At 40.1% G+C, this 16,148-nt stretch overlaps 1 protein-coding gene across 4 annotated transcripts in view; it reads left to right on the top strand.

Moving 5' to 3' along the window:
- The first annotated feature begins 837 nt into the window (after window positions 1-837).
- Window positions 838-16,148, top strand: part of ASXL1 (ASXL transcriptional regulator 1) — a 75,083-nt gene continuing 59,772 nt past the window's right edge. Inside the window, exons 1-4 of one of the 4 annotated variants that reach the window (XM_081289161.1) lie at window positions 839-1,373; window positions 7,736-7,818; window positions 10,245-10,353; window positions 12,114-12,143. In XM_081289161.1, coding sequence (XP_081145287.1) covers window positions 1,317-1,373; window positions 7,736-7,818; window positions 10,245-10,353; window positions 12,114-12,128 — 264 coding nt within the window. In that variant the 5' untranslated portion in view covers window positions 839-1,316 and the 3' untranslated portion in view covers window positions 12,129-12,143. Of the gene's footprint in view, window positions 1,374-7,735; window positions 7,819-10,244; window positions 10,354-12,113; window positions 12,144-16,148 lie in introns of those variants that run through there. The other 3 variants (XM_081289160.1, XM_081289159.1, XM_081289158.1) reach the window with 3 other exon arrangements.

Raw genomic sequence — 16,148 nt, 5'->3', positions numbered from 1 at the left:
TCTAGAATATGCGAGGCTCTGGGTTCGATTCCCTACACGGAAGAAAAATAAGAAAACAAACAAAAAACAAACTCCAAAACTCTCAGGTGCATAGGTACATTATTAAGCATGGCCTTAAAGTCCAAGTTCTTTACCTGTCATTCTATCACCAAGTTCACGAAGTGGCAAAAATGCTCTAATCTATAGTGCAGGTTCAGCCTCTGAAATACACATGGCACGAAAGCACAGGAGGAAGAGGAACATGTCTAGGTCCGTCAATCGTGGAATGACCGTTTTACTGGTATCAATGTGGGGTGTTTTTTTTTGGTCTTTTTATTATGCGGCAGTGAGTCATGTCGGGAGGACCAAAAGGGAAAGTCCTGCCTCTTGTCACTTACCAAAAGTGTAGGTGAGAAATGCTTAAGGCGGCATAATGAGAGAGGGAGTCGAGCTACTAATTACCGATTCCCCCAGCCCCTCCCCAACCCGCGCTCCCAAGAAAAGAAGCACCGCACGGGTTAAGTGCGGCAGAGAGCCGAGCCGCCGCCCCTTCCCAGCAACGCCTCCCAGAATCCCTTAGACCTCAGTCAGTTCCCGCACCTCGCGAGACTTCGGCCAGTTCCTTTCCCCGAACGACGACCAGCCCCTTTCCTTACTAAGCTCTGCGCGAAACGGAGGATGGGAAGGGGCGGGCGAAAAAGGTGGCCGCGGGGCATTATGGGAAGTGTAGTCCAAGCGCTTCACGCAGCCATGTTCTTCCGGAGCGGGGGAGGCCGGAGAGGCAGCCCGGACTACGATTCCCAGCTGCCCTTTCAGTTTGTTTTTGTTCAAAAAAAAAAAAAAAAACCCACACTCCCCCTCCTCACTCTTCTCACACACACACACACACACACACACACACACCCACGGTGGACACGCACGCACCCGGGCGCCGAAAGGAAAACCGCGTCTCGCCATCCTACCCAGCCATCAGTTCTGTCTCCGTCCCTCAGCAGAACGCGAAAGCGGAGGCTAGAACCGTGACCTCTGACCCCGTGGTTATGCGGAGCCGCCGCATTCCTTAGTGATCGCGGGACCGCCGCCGCCGTGGGCGACTGACGCAGCGCGGTCGCGTGGAACCGCCGCCGCCCCTCCCCCCCGCCACCCTCGCGCCGGGTCTCGCGCCAGCCGGTCCCCGTGCGCCCGCCCCCTCTCCGGCCGCACCCGAGTCCTAGCGCGCCGCCGCCGCCGCCACGCGCCCCCCGCCGCCGCCGCCGCCGCCCCAGCTCCGCGCCGCCGCCCCAGCCCGCCCCGCTCAGAGGTCCCGCGTGGAGACACCGCCACCGGGGAGGAGGAGGATGAAGGACAAACAGAAGAGGAAGAAGGAGCGCACGTGGGCCGAGGCGGCGCGCCTGGTGAGGCGGGCCGCCGAGGGGCCTCCTGGGGGGCCCGGGGTGGGCTCGTCGCGCACCCCCACCGTGGGAGGGGGAGGGGCGAGGCCCTGCCTACCGCGGGAGGGGCGGGGCCTTCTTTGCTCGGAGACCCGGACAACCCCCCGAGGCGTTGGGTGAGGAGAGGTCCCCTGCCGGGACGGCTGTGGCGCCTTTTTCTGCACCCCCCTCCCCCATTACGGCGGAGGGGCGAGCTGGCAGCCGGCTCCACCCCCTCGGGCGTCAGGGCCCCAGCCTCCCCTCCCCCACCTCTGGCAGTCTCGGGGGGTCTGGGGAAGCTTCGTTTATTCACCCCCGGGAGTTAGGTTTCCGGGAAGGGTCGGAAACTCCACCCTCGCTTCTTGGGGTAGTGGGGTGGTGCGTTGGACTCCGGGGTTGGGAAAGCGCCCCCCCCCCCCCCCCCGATTTCAAGGACGCGAGTGGCATTTTGAGCTTTCCCAGTCTAAACCAGGTGTATGGAGGGAAGCAAGTGCTTCCTCTCACCTTGAACCCTGAGTAGTGGTTCTCAAACTTTAGGGCCCTGTGGGCGGGCACCTGAGGGGGTTGTTAAAAATGTTTGTCCTAGGGCTCTCCTTACCACCTACCAAGTCGAAGATTCTGGGATAGAGTCAGATAATGTTTTAACCAGCTTCCCAGGTGATTCAAATGCAGGTGGCCTGGGTCTACATTTTGAGAAAGACTGACTTGAGTGTGTTACTTTCTAAGCTAGACTCGAGGTAGGCGTCTCGCAGAGAACTGAATACACTTTGTAAAGAATGTATGTTGGACAAAGACAAAGTGTCTCTGTTTGAAGATAACTGTCCACTGAGGGTTTAGCAAAGGAGAGAGTAATTTGAGTGCTTGAGCTACTTGCCAAGGGGGTTTGTGAATTTTGTTTTCAAAGCGTCAGAGGACTTATAAGTGAAATGTTTTCAAAGCGTCAGAGGACTTATAAGTGAAATAGCTTCCTTTTGAACTTGCACTGCAAAGCGAAGACACTTTAAGACGAGTTCTTATAAAATGTTGCTGATGACAATAGTAACAGGTTGTACTTCTCCCAGAAAATGTTACTTTCTCAGAACTGTCAGAGCAAGGTTATGGTGTAGATAGCTAATGTCTATTGACACCTTGTAGTTTGTTTGTAATTGCTATAATTCTCTTTTAATGATGAATGAAGTTCAATCTTCTAATTTTTTCTCTTACTGGAAAGTGAGTTTTTGCCTCAGAGGTGTTGTGTAAAAAAAAGATGAATACGTGTTGGGGTTTGATACAAATCTAGAGTTCACTTTAATTTCTTGGAACCTGTAAAACTCAAGTTATTGATTCACAAGAACTGGAGCCGTTTGGGCTACTGGAGAATTTTCACTGGTGTTCCTGATAATCTTCCTGGGCAGTTGTGGCCCAGGGAACAGAAATAATAATTGGTTGTATGTTGAAGTTTTGTGCTTCAATTTACTTACTTGTTTTGGCTTGTGAAATATGGAGATTTTGAAGCTCTTTGATTTTCTGATTGAGTAAAAATTGGAAGCTTTGGCTAACTTTCAGGATGTTGGAAATTGCAGTATTTCTTTATTTCACCTGGAAGCAAATTTAGGAATTAGGGGAAGTAGGAGAGAGATGCACTGAACCTGGAGGTTGTCTTGAGTGTTCATTGAAATTCTCCAAGTTCCTGTATTGCAGGTGTTTATGATTCTGGGTACCCAACGGAAATTTGCTTGCCAGAATTTACTTGTTAGAAGTAGGTGAAAGTACCTTTAAATCCTGTGTTATTATGTCCTGATAGATTTCTGAAGTCTACTTGTCTCAAACTGTTGGTTCTTACTAGGTGAAAGACTAGAATTTGGGATCCACTATTCTGTTCTTAAATTTATTGTAGTCTGAACTTCAGTGTTTAGGTTGCTATGTCTGTTTTATCATTGATTCACCTTCCAGCCAGATTATCCAAGTAGTTCTTTCTCTCCATTTTTTTTTTCTGTAGCTCTTCATTAAAAGTAAAAATATGAATAGGAATTACTTTGTGGTGTATTTTAACATTTGAAAAAGGACTTGTGGGAATGTGTTGTGTAATCCCCCTGCCCCGTTGTGCATGGTAGACAAGCACTCTGCCACTGAGCCCCATCACATCCTTAATTTTCTTTTCTTTTTTTAAATGTGGTTTTTGTTTTAGAATTTTCTCTCTTAGGATGGAACTGGTTGATAGGTGTGTGTGTGGTGGGGGCAGTTCTTAAGGGTCCTCCCCACTTTTTTTTTTTTTTAATGCTGTCATACTGTGTGCTGGAGAGTTTCCAAGCTTGCACTGAACAGATACTGTTACAGCGAGTGAATTTGGAGTGCTTGCAATGGCAATCATATGTACTTGTGGGTGGCATTTTCAGATTGCTCCTGACCTCACTCAGATTGGTGACTAGAGTGATACTGGGAATGCTTTTAAAAACTGTTTTGGTGTAGAGGAATGGAGATATCTGGAGGATTTTAATAGAGTAGTAAACTCCAAGAGATTTGATTTCTTTTTAGATGTCAATTATGTTATTTAGAAGTAGATACTTTTTAAGAAAAAAAGGTCTTACGGTACAGTATTGCCTTTTTTTTTTTTTTTTTTCATTTGTATGTGGACACAGTACCTTTATTTTATTTATATATGGTGCTGAGGATTGAACCCAGTGCCTCACACATGCTCAGCGAGCACTCTACCACTGAGCCACAACCCCAGCCCCAGGATTGTCTTTACCAGACATAAGGAGCAGATTTTAGTAGTTGGATGGGTATTAATTTTCCTGCTTGTTAGGAACAATTTGAGAGAAATAGCCAAGGAAATTTCCCTCTAAATTGAATAGAACCCTAAATGGATTCTCCCTGACTTTGGGAAACTCTTCATTGCATGCTTTGTATTTCACTTTGATTTATGACTGACCATTCCAACATCCTTTTTTCTTTTTTTTAACTTTGAAGTAGATACTTTTTTCTATCTTTTTAGAAAAGGTACAGACTCTAGAAAGGCTGGCAATAGAACACTGTTAAATTGTTTTTATTCTAAAAGCTGGAGGTATATAGGATTTTAATAAAAGTGAATACTTTGTATCTTTTGATGTAACTTCCCTTTAGAGATTTTGCTTCCTGTTTAAATTCTGTCTCTTCCTGACTACTATTTAAATAAAAGGTAGCCAATTTTCAGAGTCATAGTTTTTTAAAAAAAATTATCCTATGAAAGTTTGCTAGCTCAGCTTAAACTTAATTTGTGTCAAAGAAATAATATCCTATGATAGTGAATGTTAGCAGCTTGTCCCAGAGTTTACTGTGGGTTTGTTCAAGTCACCCCTGCTCATTTTGGCACTTTGGTTCTTTGGAATACAGCCATGGATGAGGCTTGCCATTGGAGTTTTTGGTCTTTTGGGGGATGGTGAAGGTTCAGACACATGAACAGAATTATAGGCATGATACGTGTTAGAGATGTATAGATGGCAAACAGATATTCTGATTTCTATGTATTGTTTGGGCATAATTAGGATTAGATTCTCCTTTCCAGTGTCCTGGTTGGGAAGATAATTATATGTACTATGGGATAGTGAGGACACTGAAAAGGGAGGAACATATAACTTTGCCTGGCAGAGATCAGGGAAGTCTTCCCGGAGGAAAATGATTTGTGAGCTGAACATTAAAGGGTAAGTAAGAGGTAGGCCCATCAGAGAGAAGATGAACAGCGAGAGAATATGTCAATGAATGTATTTGCAAAGTGTGGAGATTGGGTAGATGTATATGTAGCCTGGCAAAGTTTGTAGCCTGGCAGTGTGGCAGTCCTGTGGAGAAATAGGCAGGGACCAGATTGTGAAGTCCTTGTATGGTAGGCTAGTGAGCACCTACTCTGTGCCAGACACTATAGGCGCTTTTACTTACATTCTCTGAACTTTGAGAGAGGACATCAGTGTGTTTCAAAAGTGAGGGAACTTTGACTTGGGTTATATAGGTAACTTGCTTTAGTTTAGAAAACTAGAATTTGAATCCAGGCCTTCTGGTTCTAAAGCCTGTGCTTTCCTAGTGGGTTTGTGGACTTTGGAAACTTCAGCTTTGCTATATGTGATTAGAGAGCTATTGAAGGATTTTTGGGGGAAATGGGGTAAGGGGTACTGGGGATTGATTGAGCCCAGGGATATTCTGCCATTGAGCTACACCCTCAGTCTTTTTTTTTTTTTTTTAATATTTTATTTTTTAGTTGTAGGTGAACACAGTACCTTTATTTTTTTATGTGGTGCTGAGGATCGAATCCAGTACCTCATGTGTGCTAGGTGAGCTCTACCACTGAGCCACAACCCCAGCCCCACAACCCCAGTCTCACCCTGAATCTTTTTAAAATTTTATTTTGAGATAGGATTTTGCTATGTTGCTCAGCTTGGCCTCAAATTTGCAATCCTCCTGTCTCAGACTCCCACATTGCTGGGATTATTGGCATGTGTCACCATGCCTGGCTTGTTGGAACATTTTAAAGCAGGAAAGTGATGAGGATTGGTTTGCTTTGTTGGGTTGACCTCAGGCTACAGCAAGTGAGTTCTGCCAAAGCAGGAATTTGGTCTTGTTTACTATGAAATACCTAGAATTGTGCTTGGCACAAAGTAGATATTCCATGTATTTGTTGAACGAAGGGTGACAGAATAAGAAACGATTTGAGGAAAGCAGGACTGGACTCAAAGGTGTTAGTGATGAAGTTTATTGTGTTGGCCAACTGTGGAGCCTGGGAGACACGTGAGAGTGAAGGATGACACCTGCCTTTCTGAATTAGTAATTAGAAAGGTTGCCAACCAAAGTAGAGAACATAAGAGGAAGAGTTAGTCTGGAGGAGAGATGAATTTGGATTATGATTAGATGAATTACAAATAGACAGTCAAGAGTGTATGTTCTGTATAGACTGAATCTGTAGCTTGGGGTGAAGTCAGGGCTAGCGACTGGGATCAGAGTTTATCAGAATTGAAGTAGTAATTGACACTATGAGAGATAATATCCAAGGAGATTAAAAATTGAAATGAGAGAGTCTAAGAATGGGACAGTGAGACATAGTTTTATTTTAGTGTCTACTTCTCCAAACTTTGAATTCTGTTAGTGTTAAAAGCTTTTGTTGGTTCATAAAGAATTCCTTCAGCAGCAGTCCAGTAAGACTATGTTGATTTACATTTTATTGATGACAGAACATACTTGGTTATAATGGTTTAAATGATTGTGAGATGTTAGGTTGGAGTCACTTCAGCAGCTGTACAGATAGAGGAAGTACACAGATAGCAATGGCCTTTTCCCTTTGCTTAGAAGAATAACATTTCTTTTTTTTTTTTTTTTAAAGAGAGAATGAGAGAGAGAGAGAGAGAATTTTTTAATCTTTATTTTTTAGTTTTCGGCGGGCACAACATCTTTGTGGTGCTGAGAATCGAACCGGGCCGCACGCATGCCAGGCGAGCGCGCTACCACTTGAGCCACATCCCCAGCCCTAGAAGAATAACATTTCTAAAACAACTTCTTAAAGCAAGACAGCTACAGTGTTTCACTAAGAAAAATACTGCAGCAATTTAGGTATATAGATGATGCCAACATAAATGGGATGTTCCATTTCTCCTTGTTTGCTTATACGGAATCAGCATCATATTGTTAAATGGCAAAATCTTCTGGGCTAGTTAATACCAGGATTTCACAATTCAGTGGCACCATTTTAAAATATGGGTACTATTAAATTTCCTTGGGAAAGAAAATCTGAACAAATTTCTGACTTTTATTGTGTAGTTTAGCCATATTAATGCATCAAATTAAGCAGTCATCTAAGTTGCTAAGGTCTCACATTCTATGTTAAAGATAAGTGTCAGCCTGGGTCATTGGCATACACCTGTAGTCCCAGCTACTTGGGAGGCTTTGGCAGGAAGATCCTAAGTTCAAGGCCAGTCTGGACAACTTAACAAAACCCTGTTTTCCAAAAAACAAACAAACAAACAAAAGCACTGGGGATGTAGCTCAGTAGTATAAAGCATCTCTTGGTTTAATCCCCAGCACCCCCCAAAATTAAAGAATATACATGTCCTTAGAATTGAAAATTTGGCCATTTCATCCACTTTTGATATAGTTAATATGTGTAATTTGATTCCCAAAGTAATTTTTTTTTTCTTTTTCCTGTGCTGGGGATTGAACCTAGGGCCTCACATATACTGGGCAGGTGCTCTACCACTGAGCGGCATCCTCAGCCTTGAATTAATTTTAACTATGGAAAAACTATAAACTGTCACTAGTGATCCCTCATAGCAGAATTGTAGCCCATGATATAGATTAATGGAAATAAATGGAAATTGCACACTGAAATCAGGACATTTATATTTCTTCAGGTATTAGAAAACTACTCGGATGCTCCAATGACACCAAAACAGATTCTGCAGGTCATAGAGGCAGAAGGACTAAAGGAAATGAGGTTTGTATTGCTCTTGTTGCTTAACATGAAGGTTTCATAGGACTTGTGTCTTTCTGTAGTTGTGCAGTGATCTGTGTAAGTCTACCCATTTGTACACCTGTGCTTGTGTGTCTGGTGGTAGTGTTGAACTATCTGTGACCCTCTGAGTGGAGGGTGGGAGTGGGTACAGCATCTTTTCCTGCCTTTGCCCTCCCCTAGGTCTTGACCTAGAGCTTTTTCTGGAAGGAGTCAGCACATTTCTCTTGTATTGTTTTGTAAGTTTCATTAATATAGAAGAGAGCAGGCCCTAATAGACTCTGCTGTGTCTTAAACTACTCTTCTTTCTATGCTGTAGCATTAGTCCTTTCCTTTAGAATCAAACAAAGGTGGTCTCATTTGTGTAGAATCCCTAGTTGCCCCTCATTCTAACTGTTTATGATATGAATATATTAAGTTTTAGAGTGATCTTGATTTCTTAAGATCTAGTTTTCATAGAGAAGCAATAAGTTAAAAGTAACTCGATCTGTAGGCAGGAAGACCAGTAACTCTGAGCCTCATCTCTCTTTACCCTTACCCCAAACTTTTTTTTTTTCCCTGTACCGAAGAATACCAAATGTGCTTTACCACTGAGCCACATCCCAACCCTTTTTAATTTTTGAGACAGGGTCTCATGAAGTTTCTGAGGGTCTCACTAAATGGCTGAGGTCTTGAACTTGTAACCTTCCTGCCTCAGCCTCCTGAATCACTGAGATTATAGGCGTGTGCCACTGCGTCCAGCTGCTTTTTTTCTTTCTTTTTTTTTTTTTAATTGAAGAAGGAGGAGAGCATATCAGTTTTTTCTTGGTTCTCAAAATACATGATGTTTTTGTTGGTCAAGCTTTAACTGCTTGAATTAGCCTTTTAGGTTCAAAAGGTACTTCCTTTCCAATTGTCAGATAAAACACTCTTGAATTGATATTTAGTGGGGAGGGAAGAATAGAATTACCTAGGTCACCTTTATTCAACTTGTATCTATGCACTGTGTAGTGTTATAATTGTGCTTTATTTTTGTTTTTATTGGCTATTTCCATCTTGCTGCTGTCTGCACTGCTGTTGGACCACTATGCTTATAGAAGGTAAATTAGTCCTTTTGGTACAGATGAAATTGAGAACCTTAACTTGTTTCTGCTTCTTGCTTTTGTAGGAATTATGAAGCAGTCAAGGTGGCTTGTGATGAGTGAGCAGCTCAGTCATTTGTAGACAGATATAGTGTGTAGGAGTTACAAAAGGATCTGCCAACATGCCATTCCCCTTTGTAGCAGAAGTGCTAGCACACCCACTTGATGCTTCAGATTCTGCACCAGGTTTCTTTTAAGAGATTGATTTTTGGTGAAAGTTTTTATAGTAACCAGTGTGTTCCAAAACAGAATAAGTAATAGTTTTTTTTAAAAAATATTTATATATTTTTTTGTTGTAGATGGACACAATACCTTTATTTATTTTTATGCTGAGGATTGAACCTAGGGCCTCAGTTGTGCTAGGTGAGCACTCTAACTCAAGTTAGAGTGTTTCTGAGGCTCTCACTAAATGGCTGAGGAAATAGCCCCAAGTAATAGTTTTTTAATGGCTTTTTTAAAATATAGAATTTATTTTTAACACTGTAAATTAGGGCCTCTGTAAATTCTGAAAAATACTAAGAGGATTTACTTAAGATATTTTTTTAATTGTATTTTTAACATGCTGGGGAGAGGGATGACAAGGTGAATAGGTGTATCCTATCACTAATGTGCTAGTCCCAAACTTTGTATTAACGGGCATTTATATTTTTAACAGTTTTTCTATTTTAAGTTTTAGTAAGTAGCCACTGTCTTAGTAGTGATTATTTTTGTGAACTACTGTTGTGGCAGGGACCAAGGAACAACTTAATGTTTAAGCATTTCTGGGTACTAAATCCATTTGCCTGACTTTTCCTTTTTCAGACAAATTTAAATAATTGCTCTTAAGTAGATGTAGAATAAAATGCAACTGCCTCCTTCCCAACAGAGAAAATGCAAATGAACTAACTACTGTTCCTTTTGTGCGTGTATTAGAAAATATTTAACAGAAAAAAACAAAAGGTATACTTATTTTATTGGGACAGTGCCATTGATTCTGTGGTCTTTGTGTTGATAATGGTATCTGGCAATTTCTGAGCATATGTAGGTTGAAATTTAGAGGCTAGGAAACTTGGTTTTGTTTTTCATAGTATAATTAACATGTAAGTTTTAAAATTTTATTAAAATATAATTTGAAAAACTTGTGGTTTTCCTGAAATTTCTTGGAATTTGGTTCATAGGAAAGCCCTGTGGATGTTGATTTCGGGTATCACATAACATTTCTTATCCCAGATCTCTCTGAGTATGATTGGGTCTTCGATTAGTAGGCCCATGGATATATATGATCCTCATCCATCCTTTTGTATTTTACAGTGGGACATCCCCTCTTGCGTGCCTCAATGCCATGCTACATTCCAATTCAAGAGGAGGAGAAGGGCTGTTTTTTAAATTGCCTGGCCGAATCAGCCTCTTCACACTCAAAGTAAGTAACATGAAATGTTTTAGTGTAGTGGTTCTCAAGGTTTGATGTGCATAAGAATCACTTGGTAGGTCTGGAATGGGCCCATGAATTTTTTTTTTTTTTTTTCTTTTTTTGGTACTGGGGATTGAACCCAGGGGCACTTTACCACTAAGCTACATCCCTAGCCCTTTTTATTTTTTATTTTGAGACAGGGTCTTGCTAAGTTGCTGAGGCTGGCCTTGAACTTGTGATCCTCCTGCCTCAGCCTCTGGGAGTCACTGGGATTACAGGTGTGCACCACCATGCCTGACTCTGAATTTTGTTTCTCTAATAAGCAGTCCAGTGACACTGATGCTGTTCGTTGTTAATGGCATTTTGGGATATTATAGTGTGGATAGGCTATTAGGAATTAAGTCATATTAGCTGTTGTTTCTGTGTTCAGCTTTGCTTGTCTATATCTTTGTAGATTGGAAACAATTGAAAGCTAAGTGTGTGTGGGGATAATTGCAAATGTTCCTTAATTAGGATTTTGTTTGTAATAATGTTGTAAAGGATAAATTACTGGGCAGCTAAAGTAATACCTACTCCTTGGAAAATAACTGAAATGTGAACATTAGTATTTACCAACTGACACTAATTACAATGCAAGAGGTAGAGTTCATAGTAAAGCTTAAATAGGGCTGAAATGAACACGGTAATTATTTTTCTACCATTTCTGATGTTTCGGCTATCATTTGGACCATGAGTCTGCAAACTTTTTGTGTAAGGGCCAGAAAATAAATTTTTAAGTTTTGTGGGCTATATTGTCTCTGTCATAATTACTCAACCTCTCCATTGTAGCAGCAAAGCAGCTGTAGACCTTCCACAAATGAGTGGATCAGGCTGTGTTCTAATAAACAAATGTTTAATTATAGATGTTTGTTTTGTTTACAAAAACAGCTGATGGACCAGATTTGATTTGGGGCTTAGTTTGCTGACCCTTGATTTAGACATAAGATGATTTGTTGAATGTAGGGAAGATGAAAAAAAAAAAAAACAACTTTTTTTTTTTGAACAGGGGATTCTACCCAGGGGCACTTTACCACTGAGCTATGAAGGCAACATGCTATGAAGGTTAAGCAACGTGAATCAAAGGACATGCTATGAGGCAACATACAATGAATAGGGTCGTGCTAAGTTGCCAAGGCAGTCCTTGAACTTGGGATCCTCCTGTCTCAGCCTCATGAATCATGAATCATGTATCCAACTACATTATAGACATGTACCACTGCATTGAGTGTGGATACTGATTTATTTATTTATTTTGGTACTGGGGATTGAACCCAGGGGTACTTACCCACTGAGCTACATCCCCATTCCTCTCTTCCTGCACTTTAAATTTTATTTTGAGATATGGTCTCATTAAGTTGCCCCTGCTGGTCTCCAAATTGTGTTCCTCCTGCCTCAGCCTCCTGAATTGCTGGTATTATAGGCATGCACCACTATGCTGGCTTATTTTAATTTTAATATGTCTGAATTAACTCCATTTTATGAACCTGCACAGGCTTAGGGATGTTCTGTTTATCTGCAGTCCATGTTGGAAGTATGTTGATTGAAGATGAGCTCAGGACATGACCTTTGTTTCACGTTGCTTAATCTTCATAGCATGTTGCCTGTTGGCCTTGCACGTCTGTAAGCATCAGTTTGTCTATGTTCGGTTTGGATTAATGGTTTGCTTGTCTGGTTCCTCCAGTTAGACTGTAAATTCAGTGAGGGGATAGACTATATCTTATTTATTTCAGGATCCGTGGTATTAGATGTTTATTTAATGAACAAATTGGTGAGTAATGGCTGCATTCTGAAACTTTCTTATCTTTTTTGTTTTGATGTGATAAATACTGCTTATAGTTTCAGTGAAACTGTTTCTAAATCTGCCTCTGGTATCTAGCCATCTCTTCCTGTGGCTTCAGTAGAATTTTAATTTGGTTAATTGTGTGTCTTCTCAATGTTTTTCACCTATCAGAAAAGTAGTATTTGCCAGGCTGGGGATGTGGCTCAGTGGTAGAACGCTCACCTCGCACGTGCGAAACCCTGGGTTCGAACCTCAGCACCACATAAAAATAAATAAATAAAGTATTGTATCCAACTACAACTAATAAATAAATAAATAAATATAAAAAAACCAGTATATGCAAATTAGCAGAACTAGAAGTATAACAGAAAGTGAAAGTAAACCTATAAAATTCTGCGACCTGTAACCTAAATAATATGTGAAAACAATGAATTGATCATACTTTCTTCACATCTTTGGGTTGTTTTTTTTTGTTGTTGTTGTTTGTTTGTTTGTTTGTTTTTAGTTGTAGATGGAACACAATATCTTCATTTATTTATTTTTATGAGGTGCTGAGGATCGAACCCAGGGCTTCACACATGTGAGGCAGGCGCTCTACCACTGAGCTACGGCCCCAGCCCCACATATCTTTGATTTTTATTTTATTCAGTTAACCCATTTTGTTTCATCATCCCAGATGTGGAATACCCCTAAAAACTTACACTTAGCAACAGATATACCACTTCTGGTAACTTTGAAATAATTAAGTTCCAGAAAAAAAACTTGGAAATTCATGGGTGTATATATATTTGAGCCACTTCCCATATTGATTATATAAATATACTTTTACAAGGCTTTTGTAAGCATTCCAGATTCAGGTTATGAATAGGAGGTAATTTATTAGTCTCTTGTTAAATACCTCATAAACACCACCCTGTCTCCCAGAAGTTGCACAGGCATTTATTTTATTCAGGAGTATCTAAGAAAGAGTACCAAATAAACAGAACCAGCTGATACCATCTTGATCACGTGAGAATTCAAGTCTGCCCAATAAGCTCCCAAGTCAAAGTGATGTTAAGCATTTTTTTTTTTTCAATCCTTAAAAAAAAAAAATTTTTTTTTGCAGTCTGGGGATATAGCTCAGCTCAGTTGGTAGAGTGCTTGCCTTGCATGCACAAGGCCCTGGGCTCAATTCCCAGCACCACACACATACACAAAAAATATTTTGAAAATTTTGAAATCTACAAGAAATTGAAGGAATACTATAGTGAATACGCCACCCATCTAGCATTTACCTAATTGTTACAAGTTTTTCACATTTGCCTATCCCTCTTCTATATATGTGTGCATTTTTTACAGAATCATTTGAAAGTGTTAAGTAAAGACATGGCAGTTCACCTTTAAATATTTTAGAATGTATGTTTTAAGAACAAGGACATTTTCCTGCATAAGCATTAAAATACATTATATATTATATATATAAAATATATATAATCCCTATGCAGAATTTTCTCTAATTGTTCCAAAAATATTTATGACTTTAAATCTTGTGTCTAGTTGGGATTCATGCATTACATTTGCTTGTCCAGTCTCTTTAATCTCTGTAATGTATAAAAATTCCCTTGCTTTCTTTGTCTTACATGGTATTGATATTTTTAAATAATCCAGGCCATTTTTATAGAATTGAATTAATTTTTAAGGAATTAGCAGAGTAGGAATCTTGGTTATTTCCAGATTGCTTTATATATATATTTTTTACTGCCTAGATCGTGTGTAATGTTTCAGGTTGTGACCCAAAGCCACCTAGCAGAAAATAATGGAAGTGGTGGGTTGTGGTCTACCAAGGGCTAGTTTGGTCAAAATTTTGTCTGTAGTAAGGGACAAAAGACACACTAGTTGGGCTGGGATTGTGACTCAGTGGTAGAAAGCTTGCCTCACATGTGTGAGGCACTGGTTCGATTCTCAGCATTGCATATAAATAAATGAATAAAATAAGGTTTATCAACAACTAAAAAATATATTTAAAAATTATTTAAAAAGACACCAGTTATTGAACTCACATTTCTCATTTTTCCTTTTCAAGGATCTCTAGTGATCCTGTGAGATCCTTTGGGATTTTCTTAGCCTAAGTTTTCCCTCATGTGTTAAGGAAAAGCTTGTGTTTTTTTTTTTTTTTTTTACGATTTTGAAATTTATTTTGATGAGCCAGCAAGGTCCAAGTTTTATTTTATTCATGTGATTATGCTACTTATTTGAAAATAAGAAATATTTTTTGAGTTCTGGATACATTTGTGTGCCCTTACTTATGTTTACCAGAAGTTTACTGATAAGCAGGGAGTATTTTGGGGGTATGCCACAGGGTTCCTTCTCTGATAAAAGTTGTTCTGGTATGTTCAACATTTTATATAGAGACACTTGTATTGGTACTTAGTGTTAGTCCTGGGATGGATGGAATAGATACATCCATCTCTATTTTGAATTCTGGATTCGAACTGCTTTCCTTAAGCTTTTCCTGATATCATCTGTTAGTGTTGATCATTGCCTAATTAGAGGTAGAATTTATATTGTTTTTTATGCCTGGGATTTCCTGTTGCCATAAAACAATGTGGACTCACTATAAGTGTTCTGTGTTTTTAGTACTTTAATACTGAAATACTGTGTTTTTGTTTGTGACTCTGGTTTTATCACTGATGAATTTTAACTTTAAGAGTAGTGAATGGTCATTCCAGCACTCACTTTCAGGCATATCTGCAATCATCTCATTCCGTTTTGTTTTATGGAATGAGGCTCAGAGAAAGTTGTCACTTAAAGCTATTACCATTTATTTATACCTCATCTGTTGATAAGAGAGCTAGTTCAGCTTTTAAGATCTTTTCTTCTCAGAAAGCTCAGTTGAAAATATATAGAATACCTAAAGTATTGGAAAACAAGTTTGTAAAAGAAATAGAGACTACATTTGATGTATCCTTACATTAAAACCAGCAGTTTGCAAATAAAGGAAAAAGCAAAGGGAGAAGTGAGGAGATAATTGTTGAATTCTTCCAGTTAATTTTTATGCACAACTCCCGCACTTGCCAGCAGTTTTCTTTTTTCTTTTTTCTTTTTTTAAAGAGAGAGTGAGAGAGTAGAGAGAGAGAGAGAGAGATAATTTTTTTAATATTTATTTTTTAGTTCTCAGCGGACACAACATCTTTGTTGGTATGTGGTGCTGAGGATCGAACCCGGGCCGCATGCATGCCAGGCGAGCGCGCTACCGCCTGAGCCACATCCCCAGCCCTTGCCAGCAGTTTTCTAATTATTTATATCACCATTAAATACTGAGAATGAGGAAAGGCAAAAGCTCAGATTTAGATAGAGCCTGTTATTTGAAGGTAAATAGCAGAATCCATTTGATATTTGACAGGTACACAGCAAACAGTGGCCTTTTGTCTCTTTAAAATGCAAATTAGGCTGAGTGTTGTAGCATAGACTTGTAATCCCAGCAGCTCTGGAGGCTGAGAAAGGAGAGAGGATCACAAGTTCAAAGCCAGGTTTAGCAATTTAGTGAGACCCTTTCTCAAAATAAACTGGGGTTAGGTCTCAGTGGTTAAGTAACCCTGAGTTAAATCCCTGGGACCCCCCCCAAAAAAAAAGAAAGAAAGTTTAAAATGCAAATTAAATCATGTTACTCTCTTGCTTGGTCCTTGCCTATTTCTCTAAATTATTCTCTTTGCATTTTCTTGTGGTCTTTGAATATCTTTTAGCTTATAGTCTGTTTCTCAAACACCTCAGACTTCAGAATACACTTCAGGGTCATTGCACTTGGTAGTCCTGCTGCCTGGAAACTGGTAACTTGGCATTTGGGTTTCTGTCCAACAGTGTTTTCAGTGATGCTTTCACTATGTGTTATCTTTTTGTCACTGGGACAAAATACATAAGAAGGAGGAAAAATTTATTTTGGTTTATGGTTTTGGTTCATGATTGACTGGCTCCATTGCTTTGTGTCTGAGTCAAGGCAAAACATCAT

This window comes from Spermophilus citellus (genome assembly GCF_964194105.1).
Source record: "Spermophilus citellus genome assembly, chromosome: 4".
NCBI classification, from domain to species: domain Eukaryota; kingdom Metazoa; phylum Chordata; class Mammalia; order Rodentia; family Sciuridae; genus Spermophilus; species Spermophilus citellus.
Note: the sequence above shows the minus strand (reverse complement) of the source record. Positions and strands in the feature narration are given on the sequence as shown.